This window comes from Bidens hawaiensis, unplaced genomic scaffold, assembly GCF_021521415.1.
Source record: "Bidens hawaiensis isolate Kalapana, Puna unplaced genomic scaffold, B.hawaiensis_p1.1 tig00002525_1, whole genome shotgun sequence".
Taxonomy (NCBI): Eukaryota; Viridiplantae; Streptophyta; class Magnoliopsida; order Asterales; family Asteraceae; genus Bidens; species Bidens hawaiensis.
This window is the reverse complement of record NW_027491138.1, coordinates 1349982-1372212: the sequence shown is the minus strand read 5'-3', so window position 1 is coordinate 1372212 and position 22231 is coordinate 1349982. Positions and strand designations below refer to the sequence as shown.

General features: G+C 34.2%; 1 protein-coding gene and 1 pseudogene across 1 annotated transcript; both read left to right on the top strand.

Annotated features, from left to right (window-relative positions):
• The first annotated feature begins 233 nt into the window (after nucleotides 1–233).
• LOC143619892 (protein ASPARTIC PROTEASE IN GUARD CELL 2 pseudogene) lies at nucleotides 234–1958 on the top strand (annotated as a pseudogene).
• Nucleotides 1959–6474: 4516 nt separating this feature from the next.
• Nucleotides 6475–16255, top strand: LOC143619989 (uncharacterized). Its single transcript, XM_077091797.1, has 13 exons — nucleotides 6475–6622; nucleotides 6917–6957; nucleotides 7502–7605; nucleotides 8016–8213; nucleotides 8825–8947; nucleotides 9033–9070; nucleotides 9154–9280; nucleotides 9570–10074; nucleotides 10216–13982; nucleotides 14661–14792; nucleotides 14875–14970; nucleotides 15070–15212; nucleotides 15800–16255. Exons 3-13 carry the CDS (start codon nucleotides 7528–7530, stop codon nucleotides 16080–16082), a joined length of 5490 nt encoding a protein of 1829 aa, XP_076947912.1. The 5' UTR covers nucleotides 6475–6622; nucleotides 6917–6957; nucleotides 7502–7527; the 3' UTR covers nucleotides 16083–16255.
• The last annotated feature ends 5976 nt before the right edge of the window (nucleotides 16256–22231 follow it).

Sequence of the window (22231 nt, the reverse complement as noted above, 5' to 3'; positions counted from 1 at the left end):
AATAAAACCATGCTTTAGAAAAAAACCTAAATTCACCGCTAACTATAGCTACCAAAACTAGAAAACTCTAGCTCTACTAATAACCCCTCTAATACTCTTAACAAAAACTTGGTATTCAATAACTTAATTAGTTCTATGGTATATACATGTTATGAAATATATACTTTCTTACCCTAGTTGTATATGGTTATAAATTATAATACATTATTTGTTTAATTATTATTTTTATATTATATTATTAGTTGAGGAAACTCTTTATATACACCATGAGTTAATGCTTGTTCCATGAGCCATTGAAACAAAAGCAACACCATGAAGACATCCGTCATGCTAATTACAGTAGCGGCGGTTATGCTATTACTTCCACCATTAACCACCCTCACCACCGTCGCAGCATCATCGTCCCATCCATCTCATCATATCCTCAATGTCCATGAAATCATACACACAATAAAATCAGCCTCCCACACACCACAAACACAACTCTTTGACCATCAAATATTGGAACCCGACCAGTCCCGGGACAACAAACGGTGGAAGCTTAACCTTGTACACCGTGACAGGCTGTCGGAGCACCATGATGGTCATAGGCGGCAGGTGGAAGCTCGGTTGAAGAGGGACGTGAAAAGGGTGGCGGTTTTGAATAGTAGGATTGTTAATGGTAGTCACGCCACGGGTGGTGGTGGAGAACGGCGGTTTGAGGTGGCGGATTTTGGGTCGGAGGTGGTTTCGGGTATGCAACAGGGAAGTGGAGAGTATTTTGTGAGAATCGGGGTGGGAAGTCCCGCGCAGAGTCAATACATGGTGGTTGACTCTGGTAGCGATGTTGTGGGTCCAGTGCTTGCCATGCAAGCAATGTTATCAGCAGTCGGACCCGGTTTTTAACCCGGCTAGCTCAGCTTCTTTTGTAGCCGTGTCTTGTGGGTCCGCTGTTTGTGAGCATGCAGATACTGCGGTTGGGTGTCGTGGCAACGGTGGTGGTCGGTGGTGTGGATACGAGGTTTCGTATGGGGATGGGTCCTACACTAAGGGAACGTTGGCCCTCGAGACGCTAACCTTTGACGATACCTTTATTCAAAAGGTTGCCATCGGTTGCGGTCATAGAAACCAAGGGTTGTTTATAGGAGCAGCTGGATTACTTGGCATCGGTGGTGGATCAATGTCATTAGTGAGTCAACTTGGTGGTGCATCCGATGGTGCGTTTAGTTATTGTCTTGTTAGCCGGGGAACTGGTTCTCCAGGCTTACTAGAGTTCGGGAGAGAGTCTCTCCCAACAGATAGTGCGGTTTGGGTCCCACTTTTAAGGAACCCGAGAGTCCCTACTTTTTATTACGTGGGGCTTTCAGGTCTTGGTGTGGGAGGGGTTCAGGTGAGCATACCGAACCCATATTTGAAATGAGCGAGATGGGACACGGAGTTGTGACGGATACTGGGACAGCCGTCACCAGACTTCCCACTGTTGCCTATATTGCTTTTCGTGACGCTTTCATCGCACAAACCACCAACCTGCCTCGTGCCCCACCTGATAGCATGTTTGATGCGTGTTACGACCTAAACGAGTTTGTCATGGTTCAAGTCCCCACAGTTTCATTCTACTTTACAGGTGGACCGGTTTTAACACTTCCGGCTACAAATTACTTAATTCCAATGAACGAGATGGGGAAATTTTGTTTTGCCTTCGCCCCAACTTCATCAGGGTTATCCATTATTGGAAATATCCAACAAGAAGGCATTCAGATTTCTTTTGATTCCGCAAACGGGCTTATGGGATTCGGACCAAATGTTTGTTGATCACTAAAAACATATATGTTGCCATGTGTCATGAAATACCTATATTTGTGGCACTTAGGTTGTCTCAAATGACTATGCTAGTAGTTAGTACATATTAGTAGTTCATGGTATTTGTGTACGAATGAATATTTGTTGTGTTTGTGCTTATTGTATCGTGGTAACTTTGTTTCCTTACGACGAGTCGCTATCATTTTGACGGCTGTGGTTGTAATTATAAAAGAACGGTTTTCGTGTATGATTATTTGATGAGATCTTTTCCCTAGTGATTGATTGACGTTTCAATTTGATCAATAATTGAATTTACAACTTTCAGATTATGACAAATAAATAAATTGTAATCGAGTTAAATAAATCAATAAAACAAACTTAAATGTTTTGTATGCCAATCATGTTTTTGTTTGTTTGTAGCCAAGAAAGAATGAAATGGGCGATCAAGTTTAGAATTTTTTATGAGTCTGTATGGCCCACAATGAAAGCCCGGTCTAAATGCTACTTTGTGAAGTGTCATCTAACGGCCGGGGGGGGGGGGGGAGATAGATATTGGGAATCCACTTTTAGCGACCACCTCATTATATCCGGTATATGTAGCGTGCCCAAGCTTAAATAGGTTTAACTACATGGATGTGTTACAGTGTTAGTATTTAGATTACGGTTTTGGCTCCATGTTTTAGAAATCACGTTTTTTTTACCAATCGCTTGTAAGTCGTAACATGTTTTACGTTAAAACTAACTAAAGTTACAATTACTTATTCTACTGTATTTTGGAATAAAACGCCTCTGTATGAGTTGTGCTTTTGATTACAGTGCGCTTATGGGTTCCATCAATTGTATTGGGATTTGAGAGTGGCAGATTCAAGTTTGCTGGTCTTCTAAAACAAAGCAGTTCGCTCTACCAGTAGAGAAGCTCATCAGTTTTGATGGTCAAATGGCAAAATGCATAAATCACCTCATGATATGGCTGCACAGTAGCATGTCATAAAGTCAACATGCGTTGACCACTCTCAAGATCATACAATCACATGGGTATTGGGTAACCGAGCTTTTTCTCTAAAAAGTGGACATTAGTTTCTTAACCAAATAGGCAAATGCGAGTCCTTCTACTGAGAAACTAACGAAAATGTTATACCCAATCAAGCCAAGGAGCCAGCTAGCGCTAAATTCAACCGGGGGGGGGGGGGGGGGGGGCTCTTATAAACGGATGCCTTAGTCATCTCATGTAAGACATTGTGATTTGGTCACTCGTACGCTCTACCCTCGCATTCTAATTATTGTTTTCTTCTTAGCAAGACCGTTCACGCTACCATGATCAAGAGCCTTCATTTGAATAGATACCCATAAACACCCCTCCAAACATATTCACTATACTTGTGGCAGTCATCATTCCTCCTTGCTGTCCATCATCATTTTCATCGTCTTCGTCATCATTGTCATCGTCTCTAATTTCATCATTTCGCCGATGCCGTCATCATAGAGCTTAGCCGTTGATTTTGATATTAGATAATACATCTTTGTACCCAAAATGAGTCATTTTCATCCCTGTAAACAATAATTGCTATAATGGATATCGGGTTCCTGGCACCTTAAATACGACTAGTAATTCAGCATAGATCATGCTACCACAAGCCAATATGAAAATAATGAGATTAGTGCGAGATTCACATAAAGTTACTTTAAAAATCAAAACTATATTCGATCCTAACTCAAAAAAGACAATCTTGAGTCTCTTTATTTGCTTGTAGTTGTGAATTGTGATTACGAAGCAATGATGAGTTGTAAATTTAAACAAAGCTAGTGATCACATTAGTTTTTATTTCATTTGTTTTGAATACTTTGTATTTAACAACAGAAGGAATTGAAGATAGTTAAAACTATAAGAATATTGCATACCTATAATTAAAGAAATCGAGTTGACCCTTATAGTTTCGAGCTTTTGGCTTCTTGTTATATATGATTGTGAGCAGTGACATACAAACTGTGTAGGCTTACAAATGAAACTCTTTAAAAAAATTTTTAATAGTATATATATATATATGATATAGTCACAACCACCAGCACAATTTTTACACCAACCCGCAAAACAATTGATATGCATAATTCAATCCAATTTCAAACGACTAATTTTAAAATACACGCCCATTTTAAAACATCTTCACCATATTTTATTTTATTAGTTAATTATTGCTATATTAGTTATTAGATTACGATCGATGGATAAATTTATTTTATTTACTAGTTGAATATTTACTTGAATGTTTGACTATTTTAATGTTACTATGTGTGTTAGAAACCGAAACTTGTTGGTAGATTAATTATTAAAGCATTAAAATTTGATTGTCATTTGTGTTCTGTCCCGACACTAACAATTTAACCAATTTGAACTAGTTCGATCTTTCTTTTAATATTTAGCAGTAAAAAACAGTCTGTAAAATCTCCCCATCAATATTTATTTATGGATTCTTCAACGAGCGTGAAAAAGAGATCACGTCTTTAGTATGTCATTCAATATATGTACAAATCCATTTATTTGCATTTATTCCTTAAGAATAACTTTATTTGTTTATGTGCTTATTTTTATTGTTTTTTAACACACGCACCACATGTTACTGCTACTTTAAATGTACTGCCAATAACTATATACCTTATTCCTTTTTTTACATTTAAATATTTAATCCACATAAAGATTTCTTAATTCTGAATCTAACATAATGTACTTTAAAGCGTGTGGGTAGTAGATGGTATAATTATATGCAATTAACTATTGTTCAACAATGATATTCTTTTATCCAATTTACTCTTGGTAATTTTATTTGTTTCTATTTTAATTAACTTTAAGGTGTATGGTTAGCGAATTCAAAAATATAACACTCTGTTTTATATTTTTATGTTCTGAGCATAACGCGTATATATATTACACCTTTTCACGGTCAACATTAGACAAACAACGTTTGATACACAACTCATTCGTACTTAGCTCATCATAAATTTGATTGAAATTTGAGTTGATTTGACTCATATAAAATTATAGAATATGGTATGAGTGAAGGTGGCTAGTTCGTATAACTTTTCAAACAGTAATAGACTTTTCATTTCTTTTCTTGAATGTTAATAAGTTGATATTGATTCTATAAAACGTTTTTGGGATACATGTGAAGATAGTATGTATAACTTTTCAGCACATAATTGATTTCTCATTTTCCTTTCTTGAATATCGATGATTTAGTATTGATACTACACACATAACTGGGTCTAGAGCGTAGGCTCGAGCAACATTGCAGTGAGAATACCGGCTCCATTTAAACTCATCTCAACAATAGTATAGTTCTTCGTTTTTCCTTGACCAATCTTGAATCACGTGCAACAAGATATATAATAAAAAGCGGGGATAAGATAAAAATGTGAATATCATAAATAAAAATGTATCAAGACAAGAGAAAATAACAAATGGTGAGGAGTATAGGTCTTAGAAGCAAGAGAAACTAAGAAATCACTAAACTGGAGATGTAAAGAAACTCACATGTAGACAGCAGTAAAAAATAAAATAAAATAAAAGAAGCTTATTTGTGAGAGTAGTGGGAAGAAAAGTACTCAAAACCAAGATGTCTTTGAGGTAAAGACATGCCAAATTCTAATGGGTAAGTCATGGATGAGTAACCGAGTCTAAGTTAAGAGTTACTCATAGTAAACATATTTTTTAGTACATGCATAAGCCAAAACATAAAAATTATTAAAGTTTAAAAAAAATGAACGAGCTAATCATCGAGCCACAAAAATTGACATGAGCATAATACAAGCCGATTTTCAAGCTGAGACTAGACATTGTGAATCAAGCCAACTCAATTCATATCGTTATTCCCTTGCGCAAGAGCTGATATTGGTGCAAACTTAAAATCAATTTTAACGACTTCACAACATGATGATTTTAAATACACTTTTCTTGTATCGTATGTAATTTAAAATCACACAACATAGTATCGTATAGTCACACACACTATTAAGTTACATAAATAACATATGAAAAAAGTAAATAAAATCTCAAAATTCATGTGAGTAAAACGACATTGTTGATTTTCATCTAGATTTCCGGCAAAAGAATTGCATTCTAAAACAAAAGTGATCACTTTAGCACGTGATCACACCAAAAGATTCCATTTATCTTGAAACACCAAACTTCACCCACAAAAAACCTGAAACCCAAGCCAAAGTATAAAAAGGTAAAAAACACAAGAACATAGCTTGATTCAATTAATTCCGGACCATCACAACCTTTGGCGGGATACCCAAATGTTTTTCTTTTTCTCACTTTTCCCAAATCCATAAAAATAAAAATAAAACAAATGAGCTAGCGGTGGAATTGTAAGGAAGAGATTTGACGTTTTATGTGAATCAGGTTCGATTCTTGCCCTCAGCATTATGATGAGAGACTAGGCGAGCAGACAACTTTCACTAGTTGGATCGTTGAACTGAACGAGATTTATCTCACCGAACTGTCGTGTATTCGGTGAGTATTCACGGACGCTGGCCTTAAAAAACAGGGTTTTCCGGGTCGAAAGGCGATTGCATTGTGAGCTGTTTAAAAAAAAATAAAAAATAATAACATTAATTTCTAAGATTTAAACTCAGCTTTCAACCTTTTCTTTCTCTCTCTCTTCCTGTGTCTGTGTCTGCTGCTTGACATCCTTTGATGGCGATTTCAAGATTTGATTTAAATTTTTAAAAACCAATTTCAATGTTTTTACTGATTTCTTACGCTTCCCATCGCACTATCTTTGTCTCAGATTCCTCTCATTTTGCTTCAATTGCAAGTACCCCATTTCAGATCCCGCATTGTTAGGTAACATAATGCTCATATCTCACTCTAATTCTTCTTCTTTTTTTAATCTTTTTTCACAATTTCACTAGTTTCTTCAACTGGGTCTTCCAAATTTGGTGTAAAGATTTGATCTTTGAACAAATGTTGATGTTTTTTCACTTATTTTCTTGAAATTATGAAGTGGGTTTACTCTGTTCTTGTCAATTTCACCTTTTCTTGAATTCAAGAAAAAAGGTTTTTTTATTTATTTATTTCTTTCTTTTGGGATTCTTTTTCTACTTTTTCTTGATTCAAGTTTGTGTTTTTACTGTTTAGGGTTTTGGATCAGAAGTGTTTTTGTCAGTAGGTTGAAGAAGGTAAGCATTTACTTAAATTTTTGAGCTTAATTTTTGTTTTATAATGAAGAAATTGAATGTGGGTTGCTTGCAGTTCTTGAATTATTATACCAACAGTAAAGATCTAGGTTTATGCTTCACAAATCTATATGATTAGGGGGGTGGGGGAATTTACTACTGTTGGATAAAGTTTAATCTAGGGTTAATTAAAAAATTATATCTTAATCATGGTTTTACCACATTATGTATTTGTAGCTTTATTTAAGATTTTGGTATTAATATATGATTAATTTCTTTGGGATCTTTATGCTTTATTGCTAGTACTTTTTCAATTATGGGGTCTGTAATGCGTAAAGATTTAATGTCTAACACACAAAAAGTTTCTGGATCTAATCAGTCAGGGAATATTAATGCTAGATTTGATTTAAAGGTACCAAATTTACCGCTTAAAACTATTAAATCAGTTGGTTTTTTGATAAATCATATGGCATTTTGTGAATGTTTGAGTTTCATGTTTGGAATTGATTTGATATTGATTTGTTTTTGTGAATTCAACTATTTGCAGGTTGTGTTATTTTTGTGTATGTAATAATGTCGAGGGTCGCCAAATGGAAAGTTGAGAAAGCTAAAGTAAAAGCCGTCTTTCGGCTGCAATTTCACGCGACACATGTAAGTTACCCGTTTATCCTCTTTCAATCTTGTTTCTTTATTAGCATTTGAATATTGCTAAATAACTTGTATACAATAGTTTTAAGTGATATGCATTTTATGTACCATTTATCACTTACATATTACATAGTAGAGAGCATGCCTTGTTTTGGCGATTTTAGTTTTGTTTACTTCTTTTTATCCCCTTCTTCAAGGTAAAATTGTCAAACAGTGTGGAGTAACGGATATTTTTACAAGGAAGAAACGGTTGGAGGAACCAAAAGTTATATTCTTCTTTTCTATATTGTAGTGTTTTTTAGAAGTTATGATTTTGAATGTTTGCTATATGAGTTTAGGATAATTCTTAGATGAAATACAAATACAATAGTATTATCAAATATTTACCAATTTGAATAATGTTTATGTTTCAGATACCGCAAAATTGGGAAAAGTTATTTATATCTTTTATTCCAACTGACACCGGGAAGGCCATTGCAAAGACGAGCAAAGCAAATGTGAGAGGCGGGTCGTGTAAATGGGCGGACCCCATTTATGAAACCACACGGCTTCTTTTGGATTCAAAGACTAAACAATATGATGATAAGCTCTACAAACTTGTTGTAGGAATGGTAAGCTTCCTTTTAGAGAAAATTGCACAAATGTTTCTTGTGGTTTGACCACATTTCAAGTTTGGTCTCTAGATTTTAAAAATTGCAAACTTAGTCCAAACATTTGCGAGAGGGCTGGACGTCTAGTTCCCACAGTTAATCCAAGTTAGTGTTTAACAGAAGAGTGATGCCATGTGCCATTCATGCGAGGGTAATTGCGTCTTTTCAAATTTGGAATTTTAATAAAATACTCTTTCAAACTCCACAACTTCTAAAGTCGACTTCATCAACTTTGATTACGCATTGAACCTTCGATTTTGCACTAATCGAAGGTGATGAGGTTGATGTGAGGAGTTCTGTAGTTTGAAAGAGTATTTAATTAGGGTTCCAATTTTGAAAAGACACAACTAACCTCTCATGAATGGCACAAGACATCACTTTTCCGTTGAAAACTAACTAGGATTAACGGTGGGGACTAAACACGCTCTCACAAATGTTTGGACCAAGTTTGCAATTTTTAAAACCTGGTGACCAAACTTGCAATATGGTCAAACCACCGGGGCTTTTTATATAAAAATTGGCTACTAATAACTTTAACTGTGACAACTATAACTTGGACCACACTACCACAGGGCACTTCACGGTCAAGCATCCTCGGTGAGGCTACAATCAATCTTGCTGATTATGCGGATGCATCACAACCGTCCATTATTAATCTCCCTCTTAATGGGTCCGATCATGGAACCATTTTGCATGTGAGAAATTGTAACTTTTTAATCAAAGTTTTTCTATAAATGTTGTATTTGTTTGGTCTCAGTTGACTGTATGTTGTGTTTATAGGTGACAGTTCAGCTGCTGACAGCCAAAACTGGATTCAGGTATTATTATATCCTCTTGAAATGACTATTAAGATACTATTAGTTTTAGTTAAGTATTTAAGTGATTTGTGGATTTAATTTAGGGAATTTGAGCAACAAAGGGATAAAGGCTTGCAAAGTGGCAATAATGTAAACAAAGAGACTGTAAATAGTACTTCCAAGTCATCATCATCTTCTGAGTTGCAGATACCTGATAATCTGGTTAATAAGGTTATATCTTTTTCGTTCTGTTATCTTTATTATTGTCCAAAAAAAAAGATAATTTGTGATATCTAGTTAATGCATATTTATTAAAATGTATTTATTTGGGATAAACTAAAGTAGAAACGTGGACAATAATGTTAGCATGTTTTCAAAAAAGCAAAATCATGTCTAAATTAATGAAACTCTTTACCTAAAATGTTGAAATTTGGACTATAATGAGAGAATATTTATTTTATCTATTTTAATTTTTAAATGTTGAAATACTTTGAATTTTTATTGATTTTGTTTTAAACAGGCTAAAACACGAATACAACTCAGAGAAGAAACAAGCACACATGGAGAATATTCAGATTCACAAATTACGTGCGATGAGTCATCAAACGCATCAGATACTTACTATGTTGACAAGCACGAGTCACCACCCGAAAAATCGAGTGGTTTAGTTCGAGCCAAGCTGGACAATGACGTGACAATTGTTTATGAAGAGAATAATCGGCTTAGAGCTAGCTTGGCAGCTGCTGAGTCATCAATTTCTGAGCTAAAACAAGAATTAACTGCGTTGCAGACTCATGCTAACGAAATGGGAACCGAAACACAAAAGCTTGCACAAGAACTTACCACCGAGATTGCTTCGGGTCAAGAGTTGGTCAAAGAAGTCAACCTTTTAAAATCAGAATGTTCAAAGTTCAAAAGTGAACTACAACATTTTAAAGAAGTTAACTCAAACTCAAAGATTATGGAACAAACCTTAGGCAAAACCGAGCGCAATACAGAAGTCAATGTGGCCAAACTTGTGGAAAGTCAAATCCAGGAGATACAAGAGAAGATTTTTATTGGTTCCCATGAGTCAGATTTGAGTCTTTTACAGTCCGATTTCGACGTGCTACTAAGGACTGTTCAAAATCTTAATAACGGAATGTTTTGTGAAACATCAGATCAAGAAATGGATATTGCAAAAACCGAAAACGGAAATCTTGTTAAGAAAATGGATCAAATGGAGTATTACTACGAGTCACTTATACATGAGCTAGAAGAAAACCAAAAACGGATTTTGGGCGAGTTTCAAAACCTCAAAACCGAAGCAAATGAGTTGACTTCAGTCAACAACGAGCTTCAAAAACGGGTCACGGTTTCAGAATCAGCACTCAAACGGGCCCGTTTAAACTACTCGATTGCAGTGAGTCAGTTGCAGAAAGATCTCGACATGCTTTCGTTTCAAGTTTTGTCTATGTTTGAAACCAATCAAACTGTCATTAAAGAAGCTTTTGCCGACAATTCACAACCATCATCTAAACATCTCTCCAATGACTTGAAACAATCATTGAGTTTACAAGAAAATATCTATAAAAAGGTCGAAGAAGAGCTCGGTGAAATGTGCTCTGCAAATTTACACTTAAATGTGTACTCCGAAACACTTAAGGAAACATTAATTGAAGCCAGTGATTATGTAAGAAAAATAAACGAAAAGTTACAGTTTTCGAACCAATCTAGGGATTCTTTACTTGAAGAAAATGGGTATTATATTTCCAAATTGAACGATTATCAACTGCAAAATCAAATGTTGGAATCGGATTTAGGGAATCTTTCAAACGAGAATTTTCTTTTGATGGAAAAGATTACCGAATGTGAAGCGCTGTTAACGGAATACCGAGTTTATAAAGGTAAATACGGAGTCGTTTCTGCTGAAAAACAGGATCTTGAGAAGCTTCTAGAAGCAGAAGTTTTTGATAAACGGAATCTTCAAAAGGAAATTGATAATGTGAAGATGAAGTTTATGAATGGTTTACATCAAACAGTGTCCAAAATGGAAATCGAAAAGCCTTGTTTTGAGAAGCTTCAATTGCAGATTGATTCGGTTGCTAAAGTGTTTAAAAGTAGTTTGGAATCTGGTGAAAGACAAGTGCAGAATAGTGAAGTGATGTTAAAGAATCTTTCTTTATTAGAACTTGAGCTGCAAAAGATATCATCTGAAGATAAAAGTTTTCATGAACAAATCATTTCCGAGTTGAAAAATGAGAATCAGGTTTTGACCTCTGAACTTGAAAGTCAAAGGTCAGAACTTTGTCGTTATATGAAAGAAAATGAAGATTTGATCACAACCCTTGAATCTTTTAAGTTAAAGTTAGAGGCTTCTGTTGCTAAAAATGAAGAGATTTCAAAATTGAATGAAACTTTGGAAAATGTAAGTAAAGAGCATGCTGTTGAGGTAGGGCAGTTAAAAGATATGTTGACTAAGTCAAAGGCAGAGGTAGAGCAGTTCAAGGAGGTTCAAATGAAACTTGATGATACAGAGTCTAGATTGAACGGTTGTCTTGAAAAGGAGGCGTTTTGCATTGAAGAAAACAGAAATTTGGTAGTGGAAATTGAATCTTTGAGATTGGAGTTACAGGCTTATGTTGCTAAAAATGCTGAAAGTGTAGAATCTAAAAATGAGCATGCTCTTGAGGCGAGTCAACTGAAGGAAATGTTGACCAAGTCAAAGGAAGAGGGGGCTCGTTTTAGTGAAGAAAACCGAAAGTTAGTAACAGAACTTGAATCTCTTAGGTTGGAGATTCAGACTTCTGTTTCTAGAAGTGTTGAAATTTCAGAATCCAAAACAAAGCATGCTCTCGAGGTGAGCCAACTGAAAGAAGTGTTGACCAAGTCAAAGGAAGAACTCACTTGTTATGTTGAAGAAAACAGAAATTTAGTAACAGAAGTTGAATCTCTTAGATCAGAGTTACAGGCTGCTGTTGCTGAAAATCAAGAATCCAAAAACGAGCATGCTCTCGAGGCAAGTCAACTGAACGAAACGTTGACCAAGTCAAAGGAAGAGGTTGCTTGTTATATTGAAGAAAACAGAAATTTAGTAACGGAACTTGAATCTCTTAGATCAGAGTTGCAGGCGGCTGTTGCTGAAGTTCAAGAATCCAAAAATGAGCATGCTCTCAAGGCAAGTCAACTGAATGAAATGTTGACCAAGCCAAAGGAAGAGGTTGCTCGTTATATTGAAGAAAACAGAAATTTAGCAACAGAACTTGAATCTCTTAGATCAGAGTTACAGGCATCTGTTGCTAAAAATTCTGAATTTGCAGAATCTAAAAATGAGCATGCTCTTGAGGCGAGTCAACTGAACGAATTGTTGACCAAGTCAAAGGAAGAGGCCACTTGTAATATTGAAGAGAACAGAAATTTAGTAACTGAGATTGAAACTCTCAGATCAGAGTTACAAGCTTCTGTTGCTAAACATGCTGAAATGTCAGAATCCAACACCGAGCGCGCTATCGAGGTAAGTCAACTGAAGGAAATGTTGACCAAGTCAAAGGAAGAGGTTGCACGTTATAGTATAGAAAACAGAAAGTTAGTAACGGAAATTGAATCTCTTAGGTCGGAGTTACAAGCTTTTGTTGCTGAAATATCAGAATCCAAAACAATGCATGCTCTTGAGGCGAGTCAACTGCATGAAATGCTGACCAAATCGAAGGAAGAGGTTGCTAGTTATATTGAAGAAAACAGAAATTTAGTAACGGAAATTGAATCTCTTAGATCAGAATTACAGGCTTCCGTTGCTGAAATTTCAGAATCTAAAACCGAGCATGCTGTCGAGGTGTATCAACTGAAAGACATGTTGACCAAGTCAAAGGAAGAGAACAGAAATCTAGAGACGGAAGTTGAATCTCTTAGATTCGAGTTACAAGATTCTGTTTCTAGACATTCTGAAATTTCAGAATCTGAAAACGCGAATTCTATGAAGATTGGTCAACTAAATGAAAGGCTGACCAAGTCAACAGAAGAAGTCGCTCGTTATATGGAAGAAAACAGAAATTTAGTAACAGAAGTTGAATCGCTTAGATTGAAGTTACAGGCTTCTCTTGCTAAAAATGCTGAAATTTCAGAATCTAAAAACGAGCATGCTCTTGAGGCAGGTCAGCTGAAAGAAATGTTGACCAAGTCAAAGGAAGAGGTCACTCAACATATTGAAGAAAACAAAAGTTTAGCAACAGAAGTTAAATCTTTAAAACTGAAATTGGAGGATTACATTGCTCAAAATGCAGAGATCCAACTGACTGAAGTAAACTACCAAAACGCCCTCAATGACTCGATTACATTATTACTATTCAAATCAAAGTTGGAAGAACAACATGATGAATTAATCGCGTTACACAATAAATGCAACCAACTTACAAATAAACTTTCTGAACAGAAATTAAAAACCGAAGAATTCAAGAACTTGTCAGTCTACTTGAAGGAGCTTAAAAACAATGCTGACGTGACACATGATAAAAAGGAAAAAGACCTGGAAGGGCCAACCGAATCTTTGAGAATGGCGTTTATTAAAGAACAACATCAAACAAAAATTCAAGAATTAAAGCAACAACTTTCTGTTTCAAAAAGGTATAATGAAGAAATGCTATTTAAATTACAAGATGCTCTTGATGAAATTGAAAGTATGAAAAAATCTGAAGCTTCTCAGTTGAGGAGAATTCAAGAATTGGAAGCCGAGGGGGAATTGGTAATTTTGGAAAAATCAGATAATGATCGGTTACGCGCGGAATTAGAGTGTGCAGTTTTGAGCCTGGAATGTTGTAAGGAAGAAAAAGAAAAGCTTGTTGCTTTATTACAAGAGTGTGAAGATGAAAAAACAAGAATTTCCGATGAACTTTCTTTAATTAAAGAGCAGCTTGCTCAAAAAGAAGAAAATGGTTCTGTAAATCTACAAGAAATCCAGGTTTGAAATAAAATTCCAAAGTTAAATTATAAGCTGAGTTTAGATTAGATTTCATTTAATAATTTCTGCGAGCCATTTTTTTCTTCTAGGCAATGTGTTTCGATTTATGCGTGTTTATATGATTTTGATCATTAATATCACATAATTGCTTTAAAAACAAAATCCAAACACCCTTTTAATTTTACACCGAATTGAAGGGAAATGTTTGTTCATTTTTACATTTTCAAGCGTTCTTGGCTGGATTTGGCGCAGAAAAATGTATTTTTGTACTTTTTATTTTTTATAATTCCACGTTTTAAATGACACTTGTGAAGAACTGAAGATACATAAATCTTACAATTTTAAATACGCGGTGACATTTTTGCAAATAGAGTGTAATTATCCTACTAAAAATTACTTTGAAGTAACTATTATTACTCTACATGTTTAAAGTAGTGAAATATTTATTCCACTACTTCGATTAGTTATTTCGCCACTTAAAAACTCCAGCGAAATAATACTCTGGTGCTTCACACAATAAGCACACTTCGTACGTTAAATTCTGTTTGTATCCGATCCCACTCCTATATACAAATATATAAGATTTACAAGTTAGCAAAGAATGCTAAAAAAATATTCAAATGAAAACATCCTAAAATGATTGTTGACTAAAATTTATTTATTGAATATTTGGTCTAGCAGGGAGTTACAGAGTGCGCGTATGAAGACGAAGAAAGCCAACTGGTCAGTGATTCAAAACAACTAACGGTTGTAAACGATCAATTCAGAACTCAACATTTGATGTCTTGTATGGAGCAACTAGACGAAGAGGTAAACTTTTAGCACATCTGATTAATATTCATATACTGTACTTTAATTTTGATTTAAGTTCATGGCATTCGTCTTATGGTAGTTGGAAAAGATGAAAAACGATAACTCACATCTTCCGTTGACTAATTTTGACCCGGGCTTCCAAGATTTACAAAGAGAGCTTGCACAACTAAATCAGGTTTGCATATTACTCTAATGATGTTTAATTTCTTTGCCTTTTGTCACGTTTTTTTTTCTTCTGATTGTATTGTTTTTTTTATTTTTTTTATATTTAAAGGCCAATGAAGAGTTAGGAAGCATATACCCGAATTTTGTTGATTTTCGGGGAAATGGAAATGCATTAGAAAGGGTTCTTGCTTTGGAAAGCGAGCTCGCTGAAGCACTTAAGACAAAAAAGAAATCAAGCATCCAATTCCAAAGGTATTTGATATTACCAAATATATGATTAAATTTTTTTAACCATTGGTTTAACATTTTTTTACTCAATAATGAGTTGATAAGTTATTTGATAGTAGATCCAAATTTTAGCAATCTAATTTGCATTTGATTACTTATTGTATCAAATAAAAAACACATTTTTGCTGATTTTTCGAAAACTGCTAACTATTTTTTTAAACGGCAGAGTAAGAAATTGCTAACTTATTATCATATTTGTCATTTTAGCGTATATGGATGTATCATGACACACAATTTAATTTTTGAAAGTGATTTAACATAAATCTATAAAATGATCTTATGTTTAACAGTAATTTATTAGAATTTACATGCTCATCATTTTTCAAACTTGTAAATAGATGTGTATATTAACTTTTTTCCCGCACAACCATTTTTATTTGGTGGTTGGCTTGCATCAATGAGTCAAAATCTATTAGAATAAGGTTGATTGTTAAAATCGTCAAACAGATTGTAAGACGGCTGCTAACATTTATCTCCTGCAAATTTGTCCAATTGATGATTTTATTTCATTACAAAATACAAATATCATCTGATTTTGTTTTTATTGTCAGTTCTTTCCTTAAACAACATAGTGACGAGGAAGCGGTGTTTAAGAGCTTTAGAGACATCAACGAATTGATCAAAGACATGTTGGAAATCAAAGGAAAATATGTTAATGTCGAAAACGAACTTAAGGAAATGCATGATCGATACTCTCAGTTAAGCTTGCAATTTGCAGAAGTCGAAGGAGAGAGACAAAAGTTGATGATGACACTCAAGAACGTGCGATCTTCAAGGAATTTGCTTCGTTCGAATCGCTCATCAATGGCTGCTTTAGGAGATCAAGCTTTATAAATTTCAAAACCCCGCAAATATTTTGTTAAGAGTATGAGGATTTGTGAATAAGAATGTTGTTGTGAGGAGGGAAAAAGGCTAAAGTTGCAAAGGTTTTATCTTTTATGATGATGTAAATAATAAAAGTTCACTAGTTGCCATTGAGTTTAAATTATGAGGGGTAGATGTGTTAATGGAACATTTGGATTGCCCCTTTTATATGTATTTTCATAAGGTATAGTAAAGTTGTTTTTTGTTTCTTTTTAAGTTTTTATTTTTTTGTTTTTTGTTGTAACTTTTCCTAATTAGCTTTTGGATTAAACATTTGCTAGATTCAACATTATGGGTATGATTAAGAAAAAGAACAGATAAAATTTAGCATAAAGAGAGCCAATGAATTCTACTGCAAAACATGTGATAAAGAAACAAATAAATGATGTACATTATATAATAAATTTTCTAAAAGATGACATGTGATGAATTTTAGTTGGTTGCAGATGTTGACATACAAGTAAAAAAATTTGATACACATGTACTAATATGTACGAGCATGTACAATGTGTTGTGTGCCATCATGTGACACATTTCCATTGGTTAGAATAGTTTCAAACAAAAGTTAATGTCCATGTAGTAACTCTGTTGGTCAAAGGGGCTACACTGATAACTTGCTAATTAAAGGGCCTAAACTTCTATAAAGCTATCCGGGGCACCATTCGAGTTCTCCTCGGTTAGGCTGGCAAAACACCCCTAACAAATCGGGTTAGTGAAACCGAATGAAGAGGGGGGGGGGGGTACTCAACTAATCAAATCATTAATTTGTTATTATTTGTGTTAAATTTTGTATTTACTTCCTTTGATTTGTGTATACCCCTAATACTATAATCCATTTCATTCTCCATTCCTTCATCAATCTTTATACAACCTTAATGCCCTAAAATGTTGCATATATGGCAAGAAGTTCTAAAAAATTTGAATAAAGAAATATGATTGAGATTATGTGAGAAATTTTCTATTGGGCCATTGTGAAATTAGTCGCTTTAAACACGTTAGTGTTTGCAAAACAGAATTTGTTTTGTTTGTTATCTATGTTTTTGACCTGCAAACACATACACTCTCTACTTTACATCCACTTAAACTGTTTAGTTCATGTTCAGTTCATGTGCATTTGTTTTTTTAAAAAAGTGTAAAGTTAAATATAAGAGAGTGAAATATTTTATCAGATTTTTAATGATTATTATAGTTTTCAAAAATTATTAAAAAGAAAAAAATAATAGAATTCTCAATATACCCCTAGCCTCTTAAACTAAAATCACTAACCTTAAGGCTGATTGTTGTGAAGAACGTTTTACTGGTCAGTTGAAGTGTCAAGTCACTGCTAGTCTGCTACATAAGCTAGGGTTGTTCTTCGAGTTTCGGGGTTTTCAAGTTTTTGACCAGGTAAAACGACCCGATAACCAACCCATATAAATTCAGGTTGTTCGGGTTAGTTCAGGTCGGGTTGTCCAGTTTTTGGGTTTAAACATAAATTGAAAAAAAAAGTTTTGTTCACAAAATATCATCATACTACGAACTAAATATTATAAAAATTCAAACATTATATGATAATATGATGTTCAAAAGTCCCAAAACAAACTATAAAATATAATATTTAAATAATAAAGACTTCAAACCAAAACACATCTAGAAAGAAATGATAATAAATGTTCAGGCTGTTTTCGGGTTTTTGTTGAGAGAAAATTACCCGATAACTGAACCATTTGGGTTAGTTGGGTTCGGGTTTTTTTTGGGTATTCTTTAATTTGGATTCGGGTGGCTTCGGTTAAAAAACACACCCCTAACATAGGTAGTGAAGCTTCAACTAACTCATCTATTAACTCGCGTGTTGTGGTTTAACTAACTAGGCAGTAAATTAAAAAAAAAAACAAAAAGCATGACTAATCTACCATAACACCCCGACCTTAATGACCCGGTCCGGCGTAACCGGCGTTAAGGCCCGGCCACCTATGCAGCCCCATTTGGCACCCCACAACAAGTAGCCTAATACACTTATGGACTTGCGTTAATTGATCTCATCATAGATTAAACAAGATAAAGGTTTAAGTGGTTGCGCCAGTTTAATAATTTATCAATTAAATTAGGTAGCTTTTTTACTTAAAATAAAACAACATTACTTAATGCTTTATTAAATTGTTTGCAGGTAGTCTTTTAACTTCAGTTCACAGCTACAACTATTCTACATTTCTACTAAAGCATATCCTATATGAATTACCTGCTTGAGTCAGTCGCCTCCTTAAATACAACACAGTTTCGTTTTTTGTCTATGCATTCAATACTTACTTCTATCTAACCTATTTATATTTATATATGACACTGCAAACATTGCTTTCTCGATTCAGGCGTTCAAGTGTAGCCTAACCCGTTCGCAAAGTTACCACCGCAGCACATTTTTGTTACATCTGACTATATAATTAACACAATTTATGTTAATTTTGTTATTCAAAAACCGCAATGTGCGCATGCTAAGATGATATCTTCCCTTGTGTAATTTTGTGTACCTATCTTTTAGTGTCAAAATTATACTTTTGGTTAACTTCTATTTTCATAGAAAATGCGATCTCGTTATTTGCATAATTTTTTTGTCTTATCCAATTATTGATAGTGTATACGGGAAATACTTTAATTTGAAAGTTACACGACACTATTTAGAAAGCCATGCAGGACATATATACATACCTTTATAATGACTTTGTTAGTTTGTTATTCGATCAATAGCGGCAATCAATGTTTTTTCTTCAAGTTAGATCCATAATATGTTAAAAAACAACATATTGAAGGTTGTGTGGTTATTTAATGAATTCAAATATATTGCATGAAAGAATGATCAATCCCAGATGGATGAACAATTTATGATACATTGAAGCTTGTGTGGATAATTAATGAATACAAGTGTAATGCATGAAGCAACCCTACTGATATTTTAATAATAAATATCTTGGTTTACAATCAAGAATCTGAGATCACCATTGCGTATTTTGAGCTGGCTAGCTGTCATCCATGATCATATCATTCATGAAAATGTAAACCCTAAAATCCCAGTGATGGAATTGGATGTTTGTGGGTGATGAGATTCGAGCCTTCCGATATTTACAAACGATCCCATTAATGTATTGTGGACAAAGCTGTACCAGTGTTCTTTTGATACCTTCTATGATTGCTCCTATAAAGTACAATTCTCATGACTTATTTTGTCTTTTATGTCAAGTCAAATTTATTTGGTGTTACATGTAATCCTAGTCGAATCACACATCGGAGATAGACCATGGTGGGGCCGGGAGCATAATTCACAATACATTCTTTAGTAGACGGAAGTAAAATTATTTTTCGTGACGTTACACCAAGGCTTACCTACACATTTGATGGGTGTATAGTAAATTTTGAAAAACTGAAATCCATTATTCATGCATTTATGCTATACTGGTATATCTAAAACAAAATAAAGAAATAATGGTTTATTAAAAAGGTTTTGAACTATAAAACGGTGTAAATTATGTGTTAACGAAAGGTTTGAAACTATAAAACTAGACATCGTGAAGATCTTAAGTTATCATACGCTGATCTAGGTATGACACGAACCTATGCTATAACTATACGTCAAAATAACATAAACAATACCAAGATGGACTGTCGTTTTTGGAAAGACAAACAAAGGTTTTCAAATATAATTGAAAAATCAAACATGTGGCTTGAATTGTTTTCAAAACATTTTATGCGTAAAATTATTCTGTCGATAAAGGCGTTTAGGCCATAAGTGCATCAATGTTTTAGATAACCGATACGTACCGGCTGGTTATACCAGATTTTGGTAAGACATTCGGTATTTACAGCCCTGAATTTTTGAGCGGTTTGCTTGAACATCGTAGCACAGTTATTTTTTTATTTTATTTTTTTATATATAAAAATACTGATTTCAACCGACAAACCGGTTTAAACACAAGAGATTTTTGATATATTTTTGCGGCCCATATATTTTTTTAAAAATGACTTTTAACCTAGCGGATAAAATTGAAACTAGTAAACATAGCAACAATCCCTTAATCAACCAATTTTGTATCCTCCAAATCCAATGCTGGGTTGGTTACATCTTTTGTAATTGATTAAGTTTGTATATAAAGTACAAACTTTCTATTTGACTCGATCATTGTTCATGTGATGTTTGGTTCATGCGTGACGTTACTCAATGTATCTTTGGGTTATGTTTTAAGTTGAAGTTGTATTTATATGAAATTACATAGTAAACTATTCAATCTGGTTGAACCTCTCGGCACATCCCGTTCCAACCGATTCTAACTTTTTTTTAAACTTAATTCAATTGAACCACCACCACCACAAATGCCGCACCATCACCGCGGCCGCAATCATTTCCGAATTTTATTTTGGTAAATTTTCTTTATTTTGAGGAAGATATATGTTTATCATTTGCATTTAATTCTTGCATCTTTTTCTACCTAACAAACATTGTAGGTCCTCTAGATGGATCTCAAGACTTGACTTGGATCAATCCGTGTTGTTGGTTAGCGGAAATCACCAACGACACTCGAATCTCGGATCTTAGTTTTGTTTAGTTTATTTGCTTGAAGATAAGAGAGAAGAAGAAGTTAGAGAGAAACTTCTTTATTTCCAAAGGAGTTGTGAAAAGGGTTTGGTGTTGGAGAAATGGGTTAAGTGACTATTTATATAGGGTCCCAATTTCTCCAAAGTTTACATGATAAACCTACAAAATAAACGTACCGAGTACGTAATACACCGACTAAAAGCAAACTAAAACGACATATACAATTCTAAAAACAATATATAATATTGGCCCTACAATCTCCCTCTAGGATTGAGTATGTCGTGGAACCTTCGACAAATTCTTTGCTGCGTCTTTATTTCTTGAAACTTAGTACTTGTCTTGATCCAAGATCTTGAACCAGATTGGATCTTGAACAGTTTTTTATTTTCTAGTCTTGTAGACTTGAATTTCCATCTTATTTCTGGAAATGATCGGCAACAGCAAATTTTAGAAACATCAGATGCGGAAGGCTCGACATCTAATTTTCTTTTGTTGACTTTCTTGAGCTGACTGGTTTCTTTCCTTGTCTTCAGATACAATCAGTTCCTTTTTAAGTTCAACCACCAACTTTCACGTTCTCGTTTTCTTTTAAGCGCTTCAATATCTGCAACTCCAAGCAAACTTGATCTTGATCTACCTGTCCATGTATAGCTGCACAAAACTTAGAACGATAAGATTCGCTCACAGACCCTCTCGAGGTTCAAGAAGAAATCGTTCATAGGCCCTCCCAATTTCAGTCTCTCAACTTGTAAATGATTTGTTTAAGTCCCAGATTTCCAACGAACTTTGCATGAACGAGCTTGACAACAAAACACATAATTTTGAATGAAACAAAGTTTAACAAAATATGTACGAACATAATAAAAGTTTAAAATCTTTTTGGCATTTTCATATATTTTAAAAATAACGAAAATATATACATAACATTTTGAAGTTGAAACTAAAATAAAACAAAATCAAAATAAACAATAAAAGATAGGAGTAAAGATGAAATTAATATTATATATCAATAATATTTACAGAATTTTCTAACGATTTTAATATTTTTGTGAGAAAGATCACAACATGGAATCATATTGATTTGCAAAGCCCTAGATCGCGTTTCCATTTTGATATTACTATGTCACAATTTCATCACCGACTGTTGATATCGTCCATTTGTTTAACCTGACAAATGTTTTGATGCCAAAGTGATACGTTTAAAGTACAATTAGGCATGGTGCTTATGTGGTCCCCACTTAATCAGACATGTTACTGATTTCATCATATCTCGGGCTTACTTTGTGTTGACATATCACCTCAACTTAACTTAAACCTTTCTTATTTGATCATAGTACTCTTATTAACATACTTGACACTTTATACTTTATTTTTACACACTTGACTCAATCTAGAAAGATTAAAAGAAAGCAGAAGATTTAGGGCCTTAACAATCAGGTCTTGTAGGACTACAAACAGAGAAAGTCCAAGGCTTGAATCAAAATAAATGAAGAAATAAAGCAGAAGTTAAAATCCTAAGATAGACTCTTTTTCGACTCTTTTTCTTGAATTTTCTTTT